This window comes from Pungitius pungitius, chromosome 3 (assembly GCF_949316345.1).
Source record: "Pungitius pungitius chromosome 3, fPunPun2.1, whole genome shotgun sequence".
NCBI lineage: Eukaryota > Metazoa > Chordata > Actinopteri > Perciformes > Gasterosteidae > Pungitius > Pungitius pungitius.
In genome coordinates this window covers 29,931,808-29,956,863 of record NC_084902.1, presented here as the reverse complement: position 1 = coordinate 29,956,863, position 25,056 = coordinate 29,931,808, and the positions used below count along the sequence as shown (strand labels likewise).

General features: G+C 48.3%; 5 protein-coding genes across 10 annotated transcripts in view; 3 read left to right on the top strand and 2 right to left on the bottom strand.

Moving 5' to 3' along the window:
- Nucleotides 1–219: 219 nt before the first annotated feature.
- LOC134127018 (ALK and LTK ligand 2-like) lies at nt 220–4,406 on the bottom strand. 2 transcript variants are annotated; one of them, XM_062561600.1, is made up of 5 exons: nt 2,873–4,406; nt 2,405–2,455; nt 2,213–2,293; nt 1,519–1,588; nt 220–1,237 (listed from the first exon to the last, which is right to left on the bottom strand). In XM_062561600.1, the coding sequence occupies exons 1-4, from the start codon at nt 3,000–3,002 to the stop codon at nt 1,524–1,526; spliced, it is 327 nt and encodes a 108-aa protein (XP_062417584.1). In that variant the 5' UTR covers nt 3,003–4,406; the 3' UTR covers nt 220–1,237; nt 1,519–1,523. The 2 variants fall into 2 exon arrangements, with proteins under 2 accessions (XP_062417584.1, XP_062417585.1); XM_062561601.1 differs by having other exon boundaries at nt 220–1,232.
- Nucleotides 4,407–5,266: 860 nt separating this feature from the next.
- Nucleotides 5,267–6,341, top strand: dph3 (diphthamide biosynthesis 3). Its single transcript, XM_037477597.2, has 3 exons — nt 5,267–5,872; nt 5,983–6,057; nt 6,200–6,341. Exons 1-3 carry the CDS (start codon nt 5,765–5,767, stop codon nt 6,269–6,271), a joined length of 255 nt encoding a protein of 84 aa, XP_037333494.1. The 5' UTR covers nt 5,267–5,764; the 3' UTR covers nt 6,272–6,341.
- A 466-nt stretch (nt 6,342–6,807) lies between these two features.
- LOC119220987 (putative claudin-24) lies at nt 6,808–7,932 on the top strand. Its single transcript, XM_037477371.2, has one exon. It carries the CDS (start codon nt 6,808–6,810, stop codon nt 7,645–7,647), a length of 840 nt encoding a protein of 279 aa, XP_037333268.2. The 3' UTR covers nt 7,648–7,932.
- A 7,825-nt stretch (nt 7,933–15,757) lies between these two features.
- gbx2 (gastrulation brain homeobox 2) lies at nt 15,758–17,649 on the top strand. The gene is made up of 2 exons (XM_037477208.2): nt 15,758–16,199; nt 16,789–17,649. The coding sequence occupies exons 1-2, from the start codon at nt 15,758–15,760 to the stop codon at nt 17,280–17,282; spliced, it is 936 nt and encodes a 311-aa protein (XP_037333105.2). The 3' UTR covers nt 17,283–17,649.
- A 1,300-nt stretch (nt 17,650–18,949) lies between these two features.
- Nucleotides 18,950–25,056, bottom strand: part of agap1 (ArfGAP with GTPase domain, ankyrin repeat and PH domain 1) — a 50,476-nt gene continuing 44,369 nt past the window's right edge. For all 5 annotated transcript variants that reach the window (XM_037474981.2, XM_037474990.2, XM_037474998.2 and 2 more), the window contains 2 exons: nt 21,580–21,835; nt 18,950–20,943 (listed from right to left, as the gene is read on the bottom strand). In XM_037474981.2, coding sequence (XP_037330878.2) covers nt 20,743–20,943; nt 21,580–21,835 — 457 coding nt within the window. In that variant the 3' untranslated portion in view covers nt 18,950–20,742. The remainder of the gene's footprint in view (nt 20,944–21,579; nt 21,836–25,056) is intronic.

Genomic DNA, 25,056 nt, shown 5'->3' with positions numbered 1-25,056 from the left:
AAAGACATTTGAAGATGTGTTTTTATACTTTTAGGATGTATTCAAAACATTTAAGTAAAAGTACCAAAACCCCCAAAAGACTCTGAATTATTATTATTATTCACATGGATATTTGTATCATTATGTTTTTGCTATAAAGTGATAAATGTGATAGATCTGATAAATGTAAAGTAAAAGAATAAAGTTGCATTAAAGCAAACCGTCCTGCAGTAGCAAACCAGTCCAGGCCTCCCAGTCCCAGGTCAGAAGGACGTTCCAAGTCTTCCGAGTCCGTTTCAGATCCACAGAAGGAGATCATGGAGCTCCTTGTCCTCATCCGAGCGGGTTCATCTCACAGCTCCATGAGAACCTCCTCCTCTCAGAAACAGGTACACGCTGTGACCGCCTTCCTCTGCATCTTCTACCCTCCTCTTCCTCACTCTCAGGAAGCTCTGGCTGGACTTCGTCCTCGGCCGTCCATGCGTCCACATGCAGGACTTCACTAGTCCTCCCAGCCCACTGGATCTGTGATTGGAGACAATTAGAGACATACCATCAACAAGACACTTTACCTGCTCATGCTGGCCACGCCCCCACAGGTGCGTCCCAAAGTCTGTTTGTTTAACGCACAGGTGAAACGGTGTGTGTGTGTGTGTCCGTCCATCACGGATTAGTCGCTACCTGTCACCTCGTAGCTCCTCCCACATTGCTTCCATTGTAAGCTCAATAACGCACAGCCAACTCATGTGTCGTCATGTTTAATGTTCACGTAAAGAGGAGAAGTGAATGAAGCTGATCTCCGGATCCGGACAACTATGATGCAATTACCCACAATCCTTGGCACCACGCTGCTTAAATATAAAGAATAGTCTTTATACAGGGATTAGGTAAAGTTGGCCCAATATGCTAACGTTAACGTGAGAAAAACATATAAAATGTGTGTTTTCAGTATGTACATATTGCACCCAGGGCTTAAACAATATAAATATACTCAGATAGTATCAGTTATTATAAACACATTCAGCATCTTTGATCATTTTCCATCGTCCAGAACAAGAAGCCTAAAAGTTATTTGTCCGATTGGAGGGTTTGTCCATGTCTTTCCTCCAAATAACACAAAGAAGGTGAAGAAGACATTCGGTCCCAGATGAAAGCTCCTGCTGACGTCCATGAGTCCTCGAGTCCTCCAGTGTGGAGCCTTTCTATTGGCTGGAGAAGGTCTGCTGCTCATCAGTGGAAGGACCTCGAAGGATCTGCTCTACGGACGGATGAAGAAAGAGAACTTTTTGAGTAAAGTGAAGGAGCGTCTTATACTACGTTTCCCATCATGCACGGCGTTGAGCTTCTTCAGGTTACTTTGCAGACTCTCTTGATTAGTTTTGAGGAACATTCCTTTTCTTCATACTACGAGGTCCACGTGCTCCAAAGGATCTACTGTGTTAAAGATGTCCTACAGACCCGAATAGAAGCTGTGGAACCCTGAAACACCTGGAGGGGATGTGACCAGGTGACCTTCGGGGGGGAGGGGGGGGGGCTCACCGGGCTCATCCCTCCGCACAGTGGGGGCTGTTGGCCAATCGGGTCAGCAGACGAGCACACCGCCTATAATCTGAAAACACATCACAGCATTCGTTCGCACAACGAGTTGAATATCAGGCCCTGGGACGGCGCCCCCAGAGGGGGGGTCACATGGCCCAGGATGAGTTCAGCGCAGCAACGCGGCGCCTCAAGGCCGAGCTGCTTCCAATAGCTATGAAAAGAACCATTATTTACGCATTATGGAATAAAATCTGTGATTCCCCGACATTTCCTGTCACGCTCAAAGAGATATTACATATTAGTACTGTTATAGTTACAGTGAAGCGTCCTCCCCCAAGTACATCAAGTACTACTTAAAGTACTACGATACAAAAACACGCACACACATGCACACACACACACACACACACACACACATGCACATGCCCAAATACACATGCACACACATGCACTTACACACACACATGCACACAAATACACACACACATGCACACAAATACACACACACATGCACACAAATACACACACACATGCACACAGGAACATATTTCTCTCCACACTCTTCCAAAGTAAACACAGCGCACAACGCTTGATTTAAGATCACAAGAGCGCTGCTGTTGTGACACAATTACTGACTGATAACAGTGTGCCTGTGTGTGTGTGTGTGTGTGTGTGTGTGTGTGTGTGCACTCACGGTCAGGTACCGTGCAGTCTCTGGTGCTGTGGTACAGTCTGTAGAATTGTTTCCTGCACTTGGGGTTGAAGTGGAGAGGACCTGAGGACGGAGGAACACGTGTGAGAAACGCTGCCCTCTGATTGGACAGAAGGCTGCAAGCTCGCGTCTCATTAGCACCTGAGCATCTCCTTATTGGGAATGACCTCTCACCTTTCAGGTGTCTGATGAACTTCTCCTTGTGCCGTGGATCTCGATGACCCCCTGAGGTTAAAAACAACAGCCACAACGCTCTTATTTTGACAGGATCCGTCACCACGGCGACCGGTCTGACATTTATGTTCAAACAGTCAGATTAAATAAAAACTGTTCTACTTTCATCTTGGGTCTATTTAAAAAGAGAAGAAGATGTTTATCTTGAGATCATTATCAACGTTTTGTTTTAAAAGCTCAGTAAGTATGTTTTTAAGAAACTTCACTTCTAAAAATAGTCCTGGATTTAAGTTAAAGCAAAGTACACTGCAAAGGATTAAAAACTTCTTGAAGCATCTTGAAATACTTGAAGTACTATTTTGGTCTGATGAGAATCTTTTACTTCATGAAAACCCCCACTGTAGTAGGTGCAGTAGTAGTGGCTGTAGTAGTACTAGAGACTATGGTAGTAGTACTTGTAGTACTGACCCGGTCTCTCCATGCCGGTCCCCGGGGATCGAACCGCCGGCTCCGAGCGGCCGCAGCTTCCCGCCAGCAGCAGGAGGAAGAGGAGGAGGAGGAGGAGCATCACTGCGGACCTGATCGGCCAATCGATCATCGATCGATCGACTGGGATTTGCAGCAGAAAGAGGATTTAAAGTGGAAGATTTAATAAGATTAAAAATGCAGATTCTGTACTTTTTATTTTCGGCCGTGACGTGAAAAAAACACGTTATTTAACTTATTTCCGTATTGTTCTGAATTCAAAACAAAGACTGAGTACAAAATACTGCGTGTTGGTACCACGTCACATCAAGGAGTACTTACGATGGAAATAAAATACTCTTTAACAAACGACCTTAAACTTTCTGACACTAAAGTATAAAAGAATCAACTTGCGAGGCGTCCGCAGCTCTGCGCGCGCCCGCGGCCCGGCGCGCCCCCGCTCTCCGGTCCCGGTCGGGCTGCTTTTTTTATTTAGTTTTAAAGGTGTCGGCTCTTCTCGTGGGGGGGGGGTGATGTTATCCCGGGGAGTCGTGGATCCGAGCAGCGGGCAGGTCTCCGGGGCCTCGCATCACCACACCGGCCGGGGGGGCGCGTGGACCCGGGGAAGCTCCTTCATCATCATCATCTTCATCATCACTCTGCTGCGTGAACCCGAGACCAGAACCTCCTCCTCGGGACTCCTCTCATCGGTCCCTGATCTGCACCACGTGCACGCTCCTCCTCCTCCTGCTGCTCCTCCTCCCCGTGCACCCACCACGATGCCGCGGTTCCTCAGTGGGATTGTGCACACACACACACACACACACACACACACACACACACACACACACACACACACACACACACACACACACACACACACACACACACACACACGGTGGTTCTCCCTGCAGAGTTCCATTAGTTTCCGTTTCCACCATAAGGAAACGAGGACCAGATCACCTGAGGACCAGATCACCTGGACTAAGGTTCCCAGCAGGCTTCCTGTAGGTGGAGCCCCACCCTTGTTAGTTCCTCTCTGATATCAAAGCACTGAGTAAACAGGGGGTGCATTCAGGGAGCGGTGGTCTGGCAGCATGTGGACACACACTCCTACATGCAGATGTGTATTTATCACATACGTGTGCGAGTGTTTTTACAACGTTTATGTATTCAGGGTTTAGGGGGCGGAGTCACGCTCTCTTTGTTCAGGTTACTGCGTTGCTTTTCTCACGGCTATTAGCTCCACTGCAGCACTTTGGAAGGCCTCCAGGAACCTCTGGAACCGACCCGGAGAGCCCATTAGACGTCCTTGAGAACTCTTTGAACCCTCTTTAACCTCATTGGTGTCTCCTGAGGGACGTGTGGACCGTCCCAAGGGCCTCCTCTCCCCCCTGGAAACCTTCCAAACCCTCTACAACCATCTAAATAACATAATGACCTGCGTTGTCTTTAAAGACACAGGAACCTACTCACGAAGCAGTAGAGAGGAGGTTCTACCCCGGAGGCTCCACAACAACCGTTGGAACCAGATTAAGTTTAACCGCACGCTGGTTAAATAAAGGTAAACATGAACAAAAGAACAGGTTGCTTATTTGAACCATCTAAACCTTCTAGAGCCTTCACAAGAACACTGATGATCCCAAACACCCTTTAAATATTCTTCTGGAACCTGGAGATCCACTTAAAGGTTTCCCAAAGGAACCTACTCAAGACAAGGTGACCTTTTTCACCTTCTCACAGACCTTCTCACAAACCCCAAACCTCTGAGAACCTCTAAACTCTCTCAAAGACCTCCAGGAAACTACAGAGAAGAGTGTGACCAGAATTAACACTCATCAGAGGTTCTGCAGCCGCCACAAGAACGGTGGACCTCTTTCAGCAGCTCTGCGGGTTCATCTCATGGTTGAGAAGATCATACAAGGTTGTTCGAACATTCATTCAAGGTCAATAAGGAGTCTCGTGTGTCCACCAAAAAAAACCCTCAAGAACAACATCTGCAGGAGAGGCCCTCGTTCCTCTGTGATGGACAATACCAACTCTTGTCTGCGCTTCATCTGACCTCTTCAGATCCTCCGTGCAAACAGCTGCAGGCCAACCCGAGGAAACACACGGCTCCTTTGTTCCCCGGAACATCTCAGCTGGGACAACGTGACGACCCGGTTTTCTGCTTGGTTTTGTGACGAATCGGCCGGAAATTTAACTAAGTGTTGTAGGGAGTGAGATGAAACCCACTGGAGTCTCCTCCGAAGACCCCGAAACCCAGAGGTGTCTTCAGAACCCTCTCTCTGGATCTGTGGAGCATCCACAGGAACCATCTTGAAATTCGAATCTCTTCAAGAACCTTTATACCTTCTTAAGAAGATTTAGACTGGACCTCTGCAACATCCATTTATTTAAGAATATCCAGAACCCCCTTGAATCTCTGCAGAGGAACCAGTGAAAGAATCTCTGGAACCTCTTGGGAACCTTTGAGCATCCCTCTGTTGATCTCTGGAAACCCTTCAAGAACCTCTGCAAAACCTCTTGAGAGAACTTTGAGGTCCATCCCACAAAGAAGCGTTGAACGCTTGAGGAACAACGAGGAAAAACCACCTGAGAGGAAACATGTTTTCATGTTTCATGCTCTTGTTTTGTGTTTTTAGTTGTTGTTAATTGTATTTTGCTGGTTTTTGCGCGAGTGCCAGATGATAAAAAACAAAAGAAGGAAGCAGCGAATCGTCACTGAGCCACAGCACCACCTGGTGTGTGGAGCCAGGAACTGCACCCTCATTGGTCAACCGATGGATATGACTTCACTTCCGGTACAGTCGGCAGAGGACGCGGTCACTACGTCATCACGTCGCGCCCAGTGCGACAGACACGCGAGAGGAGGCTTTATTTTCCTCGGGTGAAATGTCGGTGTTTCACGACGAGGTGGAGATCGAAGACTTTGAATATGACGAGGACACCGAGACGTATTATTTCCCTTGTCCCTGTGGGGACAAGTTCGCCATTACTAAAGTAAGAAGAGCTAGCTGAGGGCTAACCGCTAGCTGTTACTCCAAGCTGCTTGTTAGAAGGTTTAATGAGGGTTTGATGAGGGTTTAATGAGGTCTGTTGTCGCCCTGAAGGAGGACCTGGAGAACGGGGAGGACGTAGCGACGTGTCCGAGCTGCTCGCTCATCGTGCGCGTGATCTACGACCAGGTGGGTGAGCAGCCTGCTCGTGCAACGCTACACACTTTCAAAATAAGAGCAGCAGCAGGAAGCCTTTGGCACCGCCCTTCAGAATAAGAGGTGGAAGTCACTGTGGGAATAACAGTTTGATTTCTGGTCCTTTTGTTTTTAGGAGATTTTCACGTCGGGAGAAATTGTAGAAACGTCGCCTACAGAAACCAAACTGGAGCTGGTTAAGACCTGACCCCCCCGACCCCCCCCCCCAATAATCATCATCACTACGACTGTTAAAATCTTTGGTTGCAGGAATGATCAGCGTCTTTTTTGCCATTTAATCGCCTGTAAATATGTTTATACCAGATTAACTTATTTTGTTATTTTAACAAATAAAATGTCAAACGGCACCTTCTGTTTTTATTTAAATAATCTATTTGACTGCATTTGTCTCATGTGATCACATTTTAAATCATTTAACTGATCATGAATCGGAAAAGTGCCCCATGACGCTGGGACACACTTCTTGACCTTTGACCTGCTTGCTCATACACTCACAGGGGAAAAGATTTGGGGTCAGAATAGCTCCACTACCCAGCATGCACGTGGCTGTCTCGAGCCCGGAGACCTTTCGACTCAATCTGCCTTAACGATGATGACTTTAATTTAATCGCCTTCATCTTCTACCTGAGTGATGTTTAAAGGCTTTGAAATGTTCCATTTAGTGGAACAAATGAAGGGACCCAAAGGAGCACCTTCACCGAGCAGGGCGCCTGATGTGGCTCAATGATGCTGTTGTTTCCAGCGCCGGCCAATCAGCTCCTCCCGTCTGCCTGGGGGGGGCAGCTCCTCCTCGCTCACTGTGGAACGTTCACCCTTCTGCTGGAACATTGTCCTGTGAGGGGCCTGGCGAGGAGCCTCCCCCCCTCAGACGACCCGGCGGACGCCATGGACCCGAGCGTCGGCGCCCTGGAGCTGTCGGGGGTCCTGATCTGCGGGGGGGCCTGGCTGTGCTCGCTGGCCACCACCCTGGTGCCCACCTGGCTCACGCTCTCCACCGACCTGCTGCCCGCCGAGCGCTACCAGCTGGGCCTGTGGGGGACCTGCGTGGTCCAGGACCTCGGGGTGCTGGAGTGCCGGCCCTACAGCGGCCTGCTGGGCCTCCCCCCCGACGTCCGCCTGTGCCGGATCCTCATGTGCGCGGCGCTCGGCGCCGGGCTGCTCGCCCTCCTGCTGGCCGTCCCCGGCACGCGCCTGCTGACCGGCTGCCGCGGCCTCGGGCGGCGCCGGCGGGCCCTGAAGGCGGCGGGCGCGGCGCTGAGCGTGGCGGCGGGGGTCCTGGGGCTCGTCCCGGTGTCGCACGTGGCTCACCTGGCGGTGGCGCGGTACTTCGACCGGTCGGCGCCGGAGGCGGCGCCGCGCTGGGACATCGGGGACGCCTTGTTCTGCGGCTGGACGGCGGCGGCCCTTCACCTGGCGGCGGGGGGGCTGCTGCTGGCTTCCTGTCGGGGGGACGTTTCGGGGACGTCCGTCAACCTGCGGAGGACGAGGACGCTACGAAGGACGCGGCGGGACGCGGCCCGAGACGTCAGGTCAAATCACAAGTTCCATTTGACATCAGTTTGAGACAGAATTCAATGTTTATAAAGAATATTTGTAAAAAGTTTTGTGGCTTTAAACATGTGACACGCGATGTTAAACAGGAGAAAGCTTTAAGCTCTTATCTGAGTCTATAAATACCTTTATTTTCCACTGGGGAGAATCTCTGTTGCTTTCTGCTTAATTTGTGCAGTTTGTGGACTAATAAGTAATAAAATATATGACGGTATTTGTTATTTGATGTAAAACAAGATCCCACATTGAATGGTGGATTAAATGATTCTATGAAGCTGAATAAAAACTCACCCAGAAGGTCGTCTCCGGTGGTTCGTCATCACGACGCGGTGCGCTTCCTGCTGGGAGCCTCATGGACGCGTCTCCGGGGGCCAATGAGAGGCGCCTTTGTTCGGCTCGGACAATACATTTGTTCTCTGCAGTAATCGGCGGCACATCGAGTCGCGTGGGCCGAACATCAAGAGGCCAGAGATCAGTGTCGATGGCATCTGTTGTTCACTCGGTTCTCCCTCAGGTCGTAAGAGAGGAGTCTTTGAAAGAATGTGGTCAGGCAGGAGGACAGAAGCACCTGATGCTCACCTGAGATCATGTGATGGACCACCAGATACCAGCAGACCATCTAAGAATAGAAGAATCCAGATGAACACATGATCTCCTGTTCCTCTCGTGACATGAAAATTCAAGTTTACATCAAATTCAACAGGAATACGAGTAACAAAGTGCACCGTGTCAACAATAAAACCCACCCTACCCACAATGCAATGCAGCAACAACAGATTCAAAAAAATAAACTCAATTTCATTAATAGGATATATAATAATAAAAAAAACTATTTCATTAAACATTTCAGATTTTTTGGGGGGGGTTTGTTTCTTTACACCATGAACTCCAACTCAAAGAAGCAATACTAAATAATATAATAATTATATTTACCACAAAAAACAAAATGCTTCAGATATTTGTCACAAAAATGTTGACTTTGGTCAGTGGGATTCTTTTTATAAAAACACAGGGATGATGGTGATGATGATGATGATGATGATGATGGTGATGATGATGATGATGACCCAAAGCCACTGAGGTGATGGTGAGAAACCAGGTCGACTGAAAAGGATTCTTTAATTGTCCATAAAAAAACTTCATTCATTTGAACCTGAGTACCTTTAGAATTCCACAAAGATCTGGAACATTTAAGTCTACTGTCTGAGGTGTGTGTGTGTGTGTGTGTGTGTGTGTGTGTTTGTGTTTGTGTTTGTGTTTGTGTTTGTGTGTGTGTGTGTGTGTGTGTGTCTCCACCAGAGGGCGCTGCACACTTACTTTTGCCTACAGAGACACATCAGACCTGTGGAGGACAGGTACAAGTACTTCAGGTATCTTGGGTATTTACAGAATAATGTAGATATGAAACAGTCTTTACGTTACACTATTAGAGGAGAAACTAAGATACTAAAACCTGCTGCGACGTGATTGGTCGACACGCCGCTGACCACGAACCTGATCACGTTCTCCACGTGAGGACGGTGTCCTTAGTATGAGAGACCCTGAGGGTTCAAAGGTCAAAGGCTCCTAGCTAAGCTACAAAATAAAACCATCAACCCACTAATCAGCCAGTGTGTGTGTGTGTGTGTGTGTGTGTGTGTGTGTGTGTGTGTGTGCTGACCCACTTCCCAGAGGAAGCGTCTCCTTCATGTCAGAGACCCGTTGGAAGCGTCTCTGATCTCGTCAGCTTGAAGGAGGTCGGCGCCTCGCTCTGCGTCCAGGTGGACTCGGCGAGCCGGATAAACTCCGTCACCTTTTCCCCGCTCCTCCTTAATCGAATCATCCGCCTTCCCTCGGTCCCAAGAAAGACACAAGCCCCCCCCTTCCCCCCCCCGAGCCAGGAAGACGCTCAGTGGAGGTCCCAGCGGGACACACACACACACACACACTCACTCTCTGTCTCTGTCAGTTAGCGTAGCTTAGCATGAAGAGGAGTAACGTCTACTGAACCAGATGATGAAATGCACTTTATATTTTTAATTTTTGTAAAGGGAATGAGCTGATTTATTTGTTACACATGTTTATGTAACAATGATAATAATAATTTAACAGCAGTGGCGTGCTGTGATTGGATGGGGTCCAGGACATGGTCAAACCCTCCATCTCAACCCTAAATCAGTTTAATTCACATACTTTTTCCTCCTAAATCTACAAATGAAATGAAACTTTTTCTCTGAATAAGGTACCAGACTACATTTTTATTTATAACTGCATCAAACACACAATTCTCTCTTTTCAGCTACACAGAGACCCGTCGTATGAATATGAACAACATGTGATAGAAATGTTCACCCCCCCCCTAACCCTACCCCCCCCCCCCCTTCACAACCCCATCATGTCAAACCCGCCGCCGCTCCAACCTGCTGACCCCCCCCCTCCCCCGCCCCCCCCATCAGAGCACGTTACATGCAGCTGATTGATGGTCTCGGCCTTCGGTTCGGGGGTCGCCTCCTCCTCACAACCAGGAAGTCCTCAACCATTTCCCACAATGCACCAGTTAAAATAACCGTAGCCATGCTTTACACATTACATTACATGTCATTTGACTTATGTGCACACGATGCTGGGGGGGGGTCTGTGAGAAGGACCCGGGCTTCTGTTTCTGGGAGAAGGTCATAAAACGCTGGTCTGTGATTACACCTCAACAACAGCTGCCTTTTAATGGAGTCTTCACCTGCTTCAGCAGGACGGAGAGGCTCAAAATACAAGACAACGTTGACCGGGGGGGGCAGGGGGGGGGACGATAAACCCAGCTGACAATAATTTAAAACACCAACGACCCCATTTACAAACTGTTTGTATTCAGTGATGTTTCTAGTTAAATATGAATCTTTTCTCCATGGTGAATATTAAATATCACAACAAAGTCCCCCTCTAAGCGTTTATTAATATTAATGCTACGCTAATGCACTTTATTCATGACCTCTGTCTCTGTGAAGGCTTTAGGGAAGACGTCCACGCCGTAGCCTCAGTTAGCAAGCTAGCTAGCTAGGACAGGACCGGTTAGCTAGCACGCTAACCGAAGCTATGGCAGGGACTAGCGCGCAAGCTAGTGCTCGTGTGTGGTAAAGGAAGGAAGAATATTCAACAGTAATAATAATAATAATGATAATAAACACTGGGACTCTAGTCCACAACCTCCCAGTGCTTCTGGATATAATTTAGTCCAAATTAAAAAGCAGTTATTGGGATCAATAACACTGATGTGCGGTTCCAGATGTGGAGTTTGTTAAATACCCACATCTGTCCCGGCCATCGCTCACAGCGCGTCGACGCTAAAGAGTCGTCAGAGAAATTAGCAAATGATCTGGAATTGCTCAGGAATCAGACTTATTAGCATAACATTAATCGCTTTGTTTCATAAAGGCCAGCTGGCTAACTGTTGGAGACGCTAATTGATCCCGACTGGGAGAGTGTGTGTGTGTGTGTGTGTGTGTGTGTGAGAGACTGAGGACTGCGTCTAAATACCACGAGCTGCCCCGTGACGACCTGATGGTTCTTCTTCTCTTCGACTATAAATGTGAACACTAGAAAAGTCCTCGTTTGATAGTGTCAGTACTGTAGGATTCTGTGTTTAAGTACTACAATAATTCAGCGTGTCACTCTTTTTATCACTGAATTATACTACTATACTTGTTTCAATCATTTCTATATTTGTTCTGTTAAATAAATATATTTTGTAAAATTGTTTAATTTGTAGTTAGTTATTCCTATTTTTTAAAATTTGAAAGAATATCATGTTTTGCTTGTGTTGAAAAAACATCCATCAATAACCCGCCAACTACATTACCCACAATACAGTGCAACACGCAGCCGGTGAAGCCGTGGTGGCGAAAACGCACAACTACTACGGCGAGAAGTCGTTTTACCGCCTCCTGACCTTGACCCCGCCCACCCCATCACGCAGACCAATCACCTCGCCGACCTTGCCGAAGCGCTGCCATCAAATGTCCCCGCCCCCCTGTCACTCATCGGCCGACGCCCCCCTCGAGCTCAGGCCTCGAGGATTTGACCTCTGACCCCTGGTGTGGATTAAATGTTTCCTCGTCTGCTTCTATTCCAAATGCAACATGAGCGAAAACACAATGCATGCTGGGACATCTACCGAGGTCAGTGAAAGTTTAAATTATAAACACGGAATTCAGATGTTCAGCCCGTCTGCATACTGAGCAAAATGAAATAAATCTGCCTCTTTATATTAATTAATATTCTTATAGATAGAAAAACATTTATATTTTTACTCCTCAGAAGCACCAAAGAGATAAAGGTTAATATAACTTAAATATAACTTAAATGCAGCAACAAAAATAAAACTCCAGTTTAGAGATTATTCAGGATGAATATATATATATATATATATATTTAATAAAGGCCACGTATATTTATATACATATGTATATATTATACACACACGTTTATATACATATACACATATATATATATATATGTATATATATGTGTGTATATATATATATATACATATGTATATAATATATATATATATATATATATACATATGTATATATATGTATATATATATATGTGTATATGTATATGTATATATAATAAAGTAAATGAAGGTCTCTCGTCTCTTCGGTTCTGATGATAAATGACTGCAATGATTTTTTTCTTCACGTGGCAAAGCAGGACTTGATGTCCGGCTTAATAGCGCTCGCTTTCTGCCTCGTTCAGTCCATTAGCGGCGAACAAGCCCCCCCCCCTCACCTCGCAAGAGGCGGACCCCGCCACTAATTACGGCGTGAGGGATGATTGGCGAAGGCTCATTACTGGAGCATACTGTCTCTCTCTGCCCGGTAATGATGTTGGATCCGCGGCGCCGGCGCTCCATCAAACGCGGTTAGCGTGTTAGCGTGTTAGCGAGTTAGCGCTCAGCTTCACCTCCAGATCACATCAGTAAAATGTTTAAGGACAATCTCATGAAACCACGAGGGAATTTAGGGTAGTTTATGGGTCTTTTGCCCCAAGAATCAGCTTCATCCGAATAACAATGTGTTTCATTCACTTTAAATATGAAGCCACTGATACATGTACTTCTACTAGTAGTACTACGTGTTAGCTAGTAGTCCCCTCCTGTTCCTTGAACCCGTCATTGAATCAGTCGGGTCTGGCCCCCCCTCCTCCTGTCTGCCGGCCTCATTAGGACCTCTTACCCGACACAATGAGGCTCGACTAAATGGAGCCTGGAGCGCGGCCAGCGATCCGTCACAGCTCTCTCAGAGTCCTCCTCAGGCCCCGCCCCCCGCAATCACACGCCACGGCTCCATGCCAGGTCCACTTGGCCCACGCCGTTCCCACAGTGGACCCCCAGTGCACCGGTTTAAGACTGCACTGGAGCACCACGAAGGCTCTGGTGTGGACACGAAGTTCAGCGAAAGCCCTGGACCCCATCCTAGTCCCTATGGTCCAATCCCAATCCCAGGGACCCAATACCAGTCCCTGTGGTCCAATCCCAGGGACCCAATACCAGTCCCTGTGGTCCAATCCCAATCCCAGGGACCCAAAACCAGTCCCTGTGGTCCAATCCCAGGGACCCAATACCAGTCCCTATGGTCCAATCCCAATCCCAGGGACCCAATACCAGTCCTTCTAATCCCAGTCTGACAGAACACAAGGTGCTAAAGATAATATTTGTGTTTTTAACACATTTCTTTAAATGACCCCTCATGTTGACGCATGGTGGCGTTGCCATGGTAACGCGGTCTGCCTCAGCGGGTCTCCGAGGGTTCAGGCTTGAAGGCCTCAGGCTCCTCCTCTAAAACGAGGGAGAACTCAAAGAAACGCTTCCCACACTGATGGTGTCTGACCCCCCCCTGACGAGGAAGTGGGGGGGGGGGTCAGACACAAGGCGTCCATTCATGCGGCGCGTCTCGCTAACCCGATTGTGGGCGTCGGCTCGTCGCCGTAATGAAATGAGTCTCAGATCCGATTAGCGGGTCTCAGTCTGGGTTCTCCGGTCCCCGGGCTCGCCTCGGCAGGTATACTTACCTGCGTGTTTTACTGGCAGGGGTCAACGGTCAAGTGGTGTGCTTTGGCCAAAATAGAGGGGGGGGGGGGCAGCGATCACAGCTGCTCTGTTTGGAACGTGGATCAACTGGTTGAAAACAGATGTGTTCACACTCCCAAAAAGACCCCAAATCACACAATGGTAATAATAACCGATCTAAAGACATTATACATACATTATACATACTATCGTTTGCATATTATAATAAATGTACATACATTAGACTTAAAAATCTGAATTGGATTTGTTGCAGTTTGTTAACTGTTGCATTAGAATCTAAAATGAGAAGTTTGATGGATTTGATGGTTGATGAAGAAGAGTTTCTGGTAACTTCTGGTTAGACACCAGCTGAGCTGATTGTATGAAAAGTACCAGAGAGCATCATGGGTAAAGTAAAACATGTGATCCACAGATACTTCATGGAACTAATAATGATTTATTATTATGAGTTTTTAAAGCGTCCAGATGTTGTGTAATGTTGTGTTGTGGAAACAACATAAAAACATTTGACTCACCAATCGTTGCCCAGAATATCACATCACAGGAAGAAGTAATGGCGTCCAGCACTGCTTTTCACAGAGTGGAGCCTGAAGGCATCACGGCCCACAGGTTTATTTGCGAAACCTCTTCTTCTTCGGTGAGGAAGATGATGCCAATGAAATGACTTTTTGTCATTTATATGTTCAGGAACAGGACCCCCCCCCCACTCCCCATCTCTGGGGTGTCCTATTGGCCTCTCTACCGCCACATACCCCCCCCCCTTCATCAGCAGAACCCCCTCATCGCGGCGTTTGTTCCCCTAAACGCCGCTCGGCCATCAGGGGCCGATTATCGGCGCTGATGATGTGAGCCGCTCCTGTAAGAGGAAGCTCGGTTTAGTGCCCCCCCCCCCCCCCACGTCCCGAGGCCCCCACCTCTACTGGTCCATTACGGCCCCCGTGCTGGAGAAGCTTAATTAAATCGCAGTCCAATCATAATCCATGTTGTTAATTAAACTGGATAATTTATAAGCACAAAGGGGATATTTATTAGCGCCCCCCCCCCCCCCCCTACAACCTTTTACTATTGATGCCCCCGTGTGATTGATGCCGACACGCAGGCCGCCGCGCTAGTTGTCTAATGGCCGTGCAATTAAAGGCGCCGTAAATGACCCGCGCCTCATCGCTGCTAATCTCACGCGCTTTGATTGAATTTGTCAGCGCTAATTGAAAAATACTGATATTTAATATCTGTGCTACCGAAGGCCTTTAATGAGATCCAGCCCGGTGACCCTGGGGGGGGGGTCCATGCGTGCCCTTGACGCCCCCACCCTCCCCAGGAGGTGGTCCACTGGGACATTCAGTTGGGGTCAGAGGTCACCTGCAGCATCAGTAAGATCAAGTAGCTGCATCCAGTCTGTTTGTGTCCAACAGCAGAGGCGCTGTTTACATATTAATACACACACACACACACACACACACACACACACACACACACACACACACACACGCACACACACACACACGCACACACACACACACACACACACACACTCACACACAGACACACACACACACTCACTATATTTATATATCCAGCTGATTATTTACGCTCATTCCTTAACTGCCCGTGGTCCCAATTTGTGTAATTGGCATTAATCCAAGGGACTGAAGGGCTACGTCACATCATCCCCGCCAGCCAATCATCGGCCGGAGCGCGGCCGGGGGGCGGAGCTTGGGCGGAGAAACCAGCGCAATTAAACGGAGAGGAGCGCAATTTAAATCCCAAACATCTCCGGACGCGCAGGGCAGGGAACACGCTCCCCCTCGCTCTCCCTCTCTCTCTCTCTCTCTCCCTCACACACTCTCTCCGTCAGAGCCTCACGGGACGCAGAACGCACCGGGACCGGGACACGTTGAAGCGGAATGCCTTTCTCTTCCTCCGCTGCCCGGATGGATCGGTCGCCTCTAATCGGATTATCGCCGCTCTAGAGTCGCTCAGAGAGCCGCGGCTCCACCGGGGCTCCTCCGTGCGCCCCCCCCCTCTAAACCCCCCCACCCCGCACCGCTGGTCGGTCCTATGAGCGCGGCGTTCGGCCCGTCCTTCATGGTGATGCAGCGGCCACTCGGAAGCACCACCGCCTTCAGCATCGACTCTCTGATCGGGGGCCCCCCGCCGCCCGGCCCGGGACACTTCGTGTACACCGGGTACCCGATGTTCATGCCCTACCGGTCGGTGGTGCTCCAGCCGCCTCCTCCGCCTCCTCCTCCTCCTCCGCCCTCGTCCCTGCCTGCCGGACACCACCCGCACCTGCAGGGCGGCTTCTGTCCCGGCATGGCGCTCACCTCCACCCTCACCTCCACCCTGATGGCGTCGCTGCCCGGCGGCTTCGCCCCCCCCCACCAGCACGAGGCGGCCCGCAAGTTCGGCGCGCGGGCGCTGCACGCAGCGTTGGAGAAGGCGCACGAGGCCGAGGACGGGAAGAGCTTCCTGACGCACGCGCTCCACGACGCGGACACAGGTGAGCTAAAGGACCGGAACCGGAACCGGGACCATTAAAACGCTTCTTATTGAAATAGAAGAAAACTACTGAAGTTTCACTTTCTTCTTCGAGTAAAAACAACTTAAATATACATTTCCGTTCAAGAAAAATATGCATTAATAAAGAATACAAAATGATAAAATAAGCACTTGAATCTAATTATAGTTAAAAATATTCACACAAACTTTAAAGGATTTAAAAAAAATGTTTTCACTATTGTTTTACATTAAAACATTTTAAAATGATTCAAAAGTATCATCTATTTTAACATCGGATTAATAATGAATCCTAAATTAATTAATGAGAAATGTTTTAATTATTCCATCAGATAAAGTCATTAATTATTTGACTTTAATTGTTAATTCATATCTTTACAACTTTTATTTTAAGACACAAACAAACGGATTATTTATTGATCATTTTATATTTTAGTGGCTGAACAAAAAAAGACGCGCGTGCTGGAATGACACGTGACCCCCCCCCCCCCCCCCCACGGATCTCCAGTCAATCAATCTCACAACTGTGATAAGGTCTCTTATTAATGCCCCCCCCCCCTCCGTCCTCACAGGCCCCCTCAAAGAAGCGTCCCGGGAGGAGGACCTGGTCCGGAAGGAGGACTTCTCCATGGACAGCGACCTGGACTACAGCTCCGACGACAACCCCCCCTCCGCGTGCCACAAGGAGGACGCCGGGGGGCCGGAGGACGGCACGCACGCGCACGGCTCCTCGTCCGGGGGGGGCGGCTCCGGGAAGAACCGGCGGCGGCGCACCGCGTTCACGAGCGAGCAGCTGCTGGAGCTGGAGAAGGAGTTCCTCTGCAAGAAGTACCTGTCGCTCACGGAGCGCTCGCACATCGCGCACGCGCTCAAGCTGAGCGAGGTGCAGGTGAAGATCTGGTTCCAGAACCGGCGCGCCAAGTGGAAGCGGGTCAAGGCCGGCAACGTCAACAACAAGTCCGGGGAGCCGTCCCGGAACCCCAAGATCGTGGTTCCGATCCCGGTGCACGTGAGCCGCTTCGCGATCCGCAGCCAGCACCAGCAGATGGAGCAGGCCCGACCGTAGAAGAGCCCACGCCGTGACGTCACGGTGTGACGGATCACAACAACGAACAGACGGGTCTGATTGCATTTGTACATTATTTTACAAATATAAAGAGGTTTCGGTTCCACTTCGGTGTCGCACATGAAATATTCGAATTAAAAGCGGTTTGTTTTGGATCTTTACGTGAAAAACATGAAAAACAAACGAGTTAAAAAGCGAGGATGACGATGATGAAGATGCCCCCATGTAAATAGACACTCTGGGACCAAACGGAGGACTTCCGGTGCACATTTCTCCACAAACATTGTCTCCATGAACTTTCTGCGTTGGATCAAACTGTTTCTTCTTCTTCTCTCGCTTCCGTTAATTTTCATAACTTTATTTTCGTTGTTTTTGGGCCAAAGTGACGTTGCTAATTTATTAATATCAATCAGTGCAAAAGTAACAAACATTCCCTGACGAATAAAAACATGAAACCTGTGATTGATGACAAACTAAAGTTATTATGTTTAATAAAATATACACTGTTTAAATCTATCTAATCATTTGCTGTGGAAATACAAAACGTGTTTATTAACTGACAAAAAAAACAGTTTATGTAATAAAATAATGCTGCGCGGGCCGGAGGTCAAAGGTCACGTGATCACGGCCCGATTGATACGACAGCAGGTGTCCGGGGGGGGGGCGGTGAATTAATGACAAATAGGTGCGTCTCCACGAGGCCGCGTGCGCGTGCTTCCACCTGCAGGAACGTCAGGTTTTATTTGATTTAACGCACCGGAATTTAATCCGATTTATTAAACATGTTTTAGCTCACAAATAACATTAAATAATCATTTTAAATTTGTTTATCGAAGCTCTTGCGGGATTTAAATTAAAGTAAAACGCGGCGAGGATCAATAATATAAAGTCGGCCTCGCGCGCACTCCTCCACGTGAGGCTCGTGCACGCGGATGAGATCTCACAAACAATAAAGTCAAATAAAACACTCGGAACACACCTGCGCTCCTCCGCTTCCGGCCGCGTTGGTTCGGGTTCATCTCCCAGAGTTCACAGCGGCTCGCAGCTCGGAACCGGGGCGCCGCTTTGGACTCGGACGCACACGTGCGCGTGCCGTTGCCATAGCAGCGGCCCGGAAGAGGCAACACGAAGCTTCTCTATTTTCTTTGTGTTTAAGAATTCAAAATGTAAAAATAAATCATCAATGTTTTATAATGATTTAATAACTGTATGAAGCAGATGCATTTATTACATTATTCATGGTTATACACAAATATACAAAACATATTACGGAAACTGTTTATTAAATAAACCCAATAATTTTAAAAACATTATAGAAAATAATTCTGACAGGACAGAAAAGAATGGAACATTTTTCTGATGATCATTTTAATTTTAAAATAAAATGTGTATAAGAACAGTTTCACGCTTTTAAAAGCATATCCCGTCGTGTTGAAACAAAGTATTGCTTCAAAACCTTTTTTTTTTGAAAATAATATTTTTTTAATTTATGGAATTGTGAATCTCGAAATCTCTCAGCTGAAAAAAATTTAAAATACTCGTGTTTGATTGCTGCATTTTTTCACCTGTTGAAAAAGTCAAATTAGGTAAAATAAATGACCAGACCCCCCCCCCCTCACACACACACACACAGCAGGAGACAAAATTGAAGACATTATATAATGAAGGATTTTTCTGGTCTTTATTGGAAAGAGACACATTACAGTAGAAGACTTCATATTAATGATACTTTTTAAACAACATTACTGTACAGCCAACAAAAAAACAATAATTATTAGAATAACGGGATCAATAACGAGTCTGAATGATAAATCATAATAAAAACCCGCATGGACTTCGGAGGGAGAAAAATGTACAACAGGGTTTGTTCATAAATAACGTGGGAGCAGCCCGGGTGGGCGGGGCTTAGGGCTAAAAGTGAGCATCAACATATTTACAGCTGAGCGGAAACATGAATATGAATGAATTAAAAAGAATATTAGCGCCTGTCGGAGATGTTGAGGAAACTTCTGTGAGAACACCTGATTTATGGAGCCTTTTTAATCCCAGGCACCAGGATGTCACCACTATGACCTACTAACTCACCACTATGACCTACTAACTCACCACTACGACCTACTAACTCGAAATAATACGTAAATGACTCATAATGAGTTATTTACTCATATAACCATGTGATAACTCAACAATGAGGACGAGTCATTATGTCATGATTACGTCTCATAGTAGTGAGTTAGTTCATTAACATTTGTTACTGGTCATCCGTCTCAACTTAAGTCTCTACAGTCGTTATATAAAGATAGAAAATGATTTCATCTTTATTTGTCATTAGTTGTGAGGAAGCTTCAACAGAGATCAGCTGACTAGCTGTACCTTTACAGGTAAACCGTAGCATGTTAGCATGCTAACGTTAGCGTTAAAACACGATGGGGGGAAGAGTGAAGACGGACGGAGTGATTTAGTGATTTAGTGCATTTGTGTGTGTAGGGGGGGGCAGGGGTCAGATGGCAGCGGGGAGGTCGGGATGAGTCGGGAATATTGCTTCGACATGTGATCCTTCCAGGTCCTGGATCCAGCCCTTTTGGGGGGGGGGTCCACGAACAGAACAAAGCGACTTGGTCTGCTCAGGTAACGACTTCCTGTGTCCCCGTGGACGCACTGAGGGGGGGGGGCGCTTTACAAGGAGGTCCACAGACCAGAGAAGAAGAAGCCCTTCCTAATGATTCACTGGCCGATCAGGGAGACCTTCTGATTGGACGGGAGGAAACATTACAGCGGTTATTCCACAGAGAAGAAGAAGATTACCCTTTTTAAACTTCAGAACCATCAGAACCCCGAGGTTCACATTTCAGTCACAGAGAAAAATAATCAAACAAAAACACAAACTTTACAATAAATAAATAACCCCAAAAGGTTGAAGAGAATCCAGAGTCACTTTCCATCTGAACGCTAATATTTACAAGGATTCATGTTCATTTCTTGTTCTTTATGGGGCTTTAAAACAGAAACTTCTGGTTCTGGTCGTCCGTGGTGGCCATCTTTGTTTTGAAGTGGAGAAGAAAAGAAGCCGTTATTAGTCCTGTTCAACAAGACCAGAACCCGGGAGAACCAGCGGTCCAGGTGGACCCCCAGGGAGCAGCGGGTGGGAGGGGGGGGGCATGCGATCCTTCACTCCTCTGCTCCCTCGTTCCCTTAAAACATCCAGATACTTTCAAAAGACAATAGAAGGTTCTCTCTGAGGAGACGATATGATTGGTTCAGAGTGTTAGTCCCGCCCACAAGGTGAACATTCACACGTTAAATTAAAGATGAGGTACGTTGTCAAGTGGATTGCGGGGGGGGCTCAAGTGACCCATCTCCCAAACAAGCCAGCCACGTCTCCCACAATGCCGTGGGGTTCCTCCCGGCTACTGGCGTCCTACAACAGGAAGTCGTTTCATGTCCGCCCGGCCCGGCGGCGTCAGATGAGCGCCGAGCCGCCGGCGCTGTTGTTACGGTTGGTGTTGCGGCGCGGCAGGTTGGGCGTGGCCATCAGCGGGTAGCGGTCGTCGGGGCAACCGTACTGGGTCAGTGCGTCGACAACCTCCTGGCTGCTCGCCTGCCGGGCGTACGCCATCGGGCTGTTACCGTGGGCGTCCCTCGCCATCAAGTCCACGCCGTACTGAGGGGGGGGGGGGGGGGGGGTGAGACATCTGTTTTATTCAAATACTGTATAGGATGTGTATGAATTCTAATAACGCTTCCTTCCTGTACCGATGTTTCACAATAAAAGCCTGCCATCCAAAGCATTTCTTAAGTGGTGTAAAAAACAACAACACAGCAGCAATACTACCTGGGTACTATGTATGTAATACCTGGGTACTACCTGGTACTATGTGTGTAATACCTGGGTACTATGTGTGTACTACCTGGGTACTATGTGGGTACTACCTGGGTACCATGTGGGTACTACCTGGGTACCATGTGGGTACTACCTGGGTACCATGTGGGTACAACCTGGGTACCATGTGGGTACTACCTGGGTACCATGCGTGTACTATCCGGGTACCATGTGAGTACTACCTGGGTACCTTGTGGGTACTAACTGGGTACCATGTGAGTACTACCTGGGTACCTTGTGGGTACCATGTGGGTACTACCTGGGTACCTTGCGGGTACCATGTGGGTACTACCTGGGTACCTTGCGGGTACCACCTGGGTACCTTGTGGGTACCATGTGAGTACTACCTGGGTACCTTGTGGGTACCATGTGGGTACTACCTGGGTACCTTGTGGGTACTAGCTGGCTCCTTCTTACCCAGATGAGCAGCTGCGTGAGGACCACGTTGCCCTTGCGGCTGGCGAGGTGCAGCGCGTTGCGTCCGTCTCCGTCCCCGCAGGTCTCGTTGACCTGCTGCCTGGACCCATGAGCAAGCAGCAGGACCACGGCGCGCAGGTCCTCCTCGGCCGTGGCCCTCAGCAGCTGCTGACCCAGGGAGAGCTCGGCGCCGGGCAGCGCCGCCACGAACAGACGCTGCTCGTACTTGGCCCGGATCCAGCGCTCCCGCTCCTCCCTGAGGACGAGAAACGAGAAGCTGAGCACACCCCTTCAGAATAAGACTTCCTGTCCTGCTGTGGACACATTTCAATTCAACACACAGATGAATCATGAGTTATCTTTATATCAGATATAAAGTGTAATATTAAGTATTTATTCTTTATTTGTTTCATGTATAAACACTGATTTATTGTACTAATAGTACATAAAATGCTCCCATTCAGTAAAAGCAGAATACTATGCCCCCCCCCCCCCCGACTATGATGTCTTAAATGAGACGGACGCATTGTTCACCGATCGAGTGTCATGAACTTCTGATCCGTCTAATCCGCACAAATCCTCCATGTACCAGCAGCTCAGCAGGATTAGTGGGGGGGGGGGGTCATTGAGCTGTCCCCCCCCCCCCCTTAACCAAATATTAACACCTCCTCCAGGAAATGGGGAACAGTGGTTGATGACTCCAGTGTGTGTCTGTGTGTGTGTGTGTCTGTGTGTGTGTGTGTCTGTGTGTGTGTGTGTCTGTGTGTGTGTGTGAGGAAATGAAACGTTTGTTCTGCTTAAACTGGTTTAACGTGTAAAGACGTGTGACCTCTGACCCCTGCCCTCTAATAATATCAGGTCATTAACCCTCAACACAGAGTTCTGTACTGTGACAACTTGAGAAAAACAAAGAGGCTTCTGGGAGAAAAGCTTCATCAGTTAATCAGAAAAATGATTCTGACCGACGGGACGTTTGATTTATTTTCTGATTTTACAAATATTCAGAAATAAGAAACAACTTTAAGGAAAGTCACAGTGAATGTGGGAAAAAGTGTTGTAGACGAGGGGGGGGGGGGTGTTCGGAATATGATTAACTCTCTTCCTGGAGACCTGGGGGGGTGTGGTGGCATCACGGAATGTTCCGGGGGCTTTTTTCCTTCCTGCCCGACCCAGAGAGAGAGTAGGGAGGCCGGGCACGAGACCACGGCCCACAGCCCCCGGACAAAGCCTGGGGGTGTCACCGGAGTGTGTGTGTGTGTGTGTGTGTGCGCTCAGCGGGACTCTGGCCTTCTGTCCTCCAGAGGACGGAGAGGAAATGTGAGGCCACTGGACGCAGGAGACGCATGCCTTCCCCCGCCGCTGGAGTTGCTAAGAGCCTGGAGGTAACACACTGTGTGTGTGTGTGTGTGTGTGTGTGGGGGGGGGCTCTTTAAAGTAAAAGTTTGCTTTTGCTCCTTTTGTTAAATGGCTCGTGTTTAGACTGAAGCCTGGTGTGAGGGTGTAAGCTCCTTGTCCTCAGCTGTGTGGTTGTGTAGGATTCTTACTTAGTTGTGTCTGACCAGTTGTGTGTTTGTGTGTATCTATGATCAGAAGCTAACAAGTCCTGAACACACACCTCTGGACAGTGGAGAGGCTAATTGCACTAATTAAACACACACACACACACACACACACACACACACACACAGTGTGTGCGTCTCTTTTCACATCCCATTAGACAAAGCGTGATGTGCCCCAGCACCAAGGCATGCTGGGTAGATAATTAAACATGAGTCCTTGTGAGACGCTTCATGAGCAGGAGCCCCCGGGGGGGGTGGGGGGGAGGGGGTTTAAGGTGTGTGTGTTGGTGTACATGTGTGTGTTAGTGTCTGTGTTGGTTAAATGACACAATGAAAAGACACCAGCCAGAGGAAACAAACAATGTCTCTACTGACTCTAATATCTCTACTGTCTCTTCTCTAATGTCTCTCATGTCTACTGTCTTTTCTCTGATGTCTCATGTCTCTACTGCTGCCTTTGCTGGTAGGAATCTTGTTACTTTGTGTTGCCATAGCGATGCTTCTATTGGCTGCTTTGTTCAGCTTCAAACGTCCGAGGATCAAAGAGTAAATAAACTATTAACTAAATAACTACTGATGACTATGAATAACTTCTAAACTCTGGAAACCCTTTCAAAATAAAACTAAAGACAAGAGGCGTAATGGGTTTGTATGGGAGGGGGGGGGTGGGGGGAGGTGGGAGGGGCTAGAGGTGACACTGTCAGTGGCTTCTCCTCTGGCCTAATTAGCCCTCTAATTAATAGATTATTGGGGGCGGGGCCTCAGCTAGCCGCCCGAGCTAATGTGCCTTTAAAGACGGACGACTTCTCAGCCGAGTTTGTGTCCCTCACCACAGAGCAGAGAAGAAGACAAAAGGAGAGCAGAAGAAATCAATTAGCCTCTGCTAGCGGGTCGTTAGCTGCCCTTGGATGGGCAGAGATAATTAAAGGGAGAGAGGGGGGCACGGGGGGGGGGGGGCAGTCAGCCATGACACTCGACTGGGTGGAGACGGAGAGGTTAAATCAGATGGAGATAAATAAAGCTCTGTGGGTCACGATGCTCCAGCAACACCACAGAAGAAGAGAGGAGACCTGGATACAAAGGGGAGGAAGCGAGGACTACGGCAGGAAGTGGACACAAACTTTATGGAAAGACGTGGTCCTGGTCTACAGCAGGAGGAAGGGGATCAGATTCTTGATCAGATCAATGGATCCTACAGGAAGTCAGAAGTCTCACAAATGTTTACCAGCCGCTCCCCGTGATCCCATTCAATCCAAACACATTACCCACAATCCCCCTCCCCCGTCCTCCCTCTTCTTTAGTCTGTGAGCAATTTGCCTACTGAGCCAATTAGCCGAAGGGGGGGTTGGGGGAGAGGGGGCTGGCTACCGTGGGCGAGGCGGAGGACGGCGGGCCGGAGTCACGTTATTTATTTCTTGGTTATTAAAATAAGGCGCGGAGGTTAATCTAATGACTCACGCATAAAGAATGGGCCTTTAGTTTGCCCCCCCCCGCATTAGCATAACCCCGCCGCCGTGACAAACGATGAGTGGCCCCCGTGATTGGCTCGTGTCAGCCGCCTTAATGTCAACAGTAAATTGGGGGGCTCGTTAGGCGAGTTGGGGTGGGGGGGGGGGCAGTCATGTACAAAATAATGTCTATTAGGACTAATTTAATCAAGGCCTCCCTTTTACAGATGAATTAGAATGTGGGGGCCAATTATTCCTCAAAGGTTGCTGCGGCCTGTCTGTCAGAGGCCTCTTCTTCTTCTGTGGTGTGTGTGTGTCGGGCGGCAGATGATGAGGGGGGGGAACCGGAGAGTTAACGGACCGCAGAGGAATCTCTACGTGCACACACACACACGCGCACACACATACATACACACACACACACATATGTACACACACACAGGAAGACAAGCACAACGAGTCTGATCCGA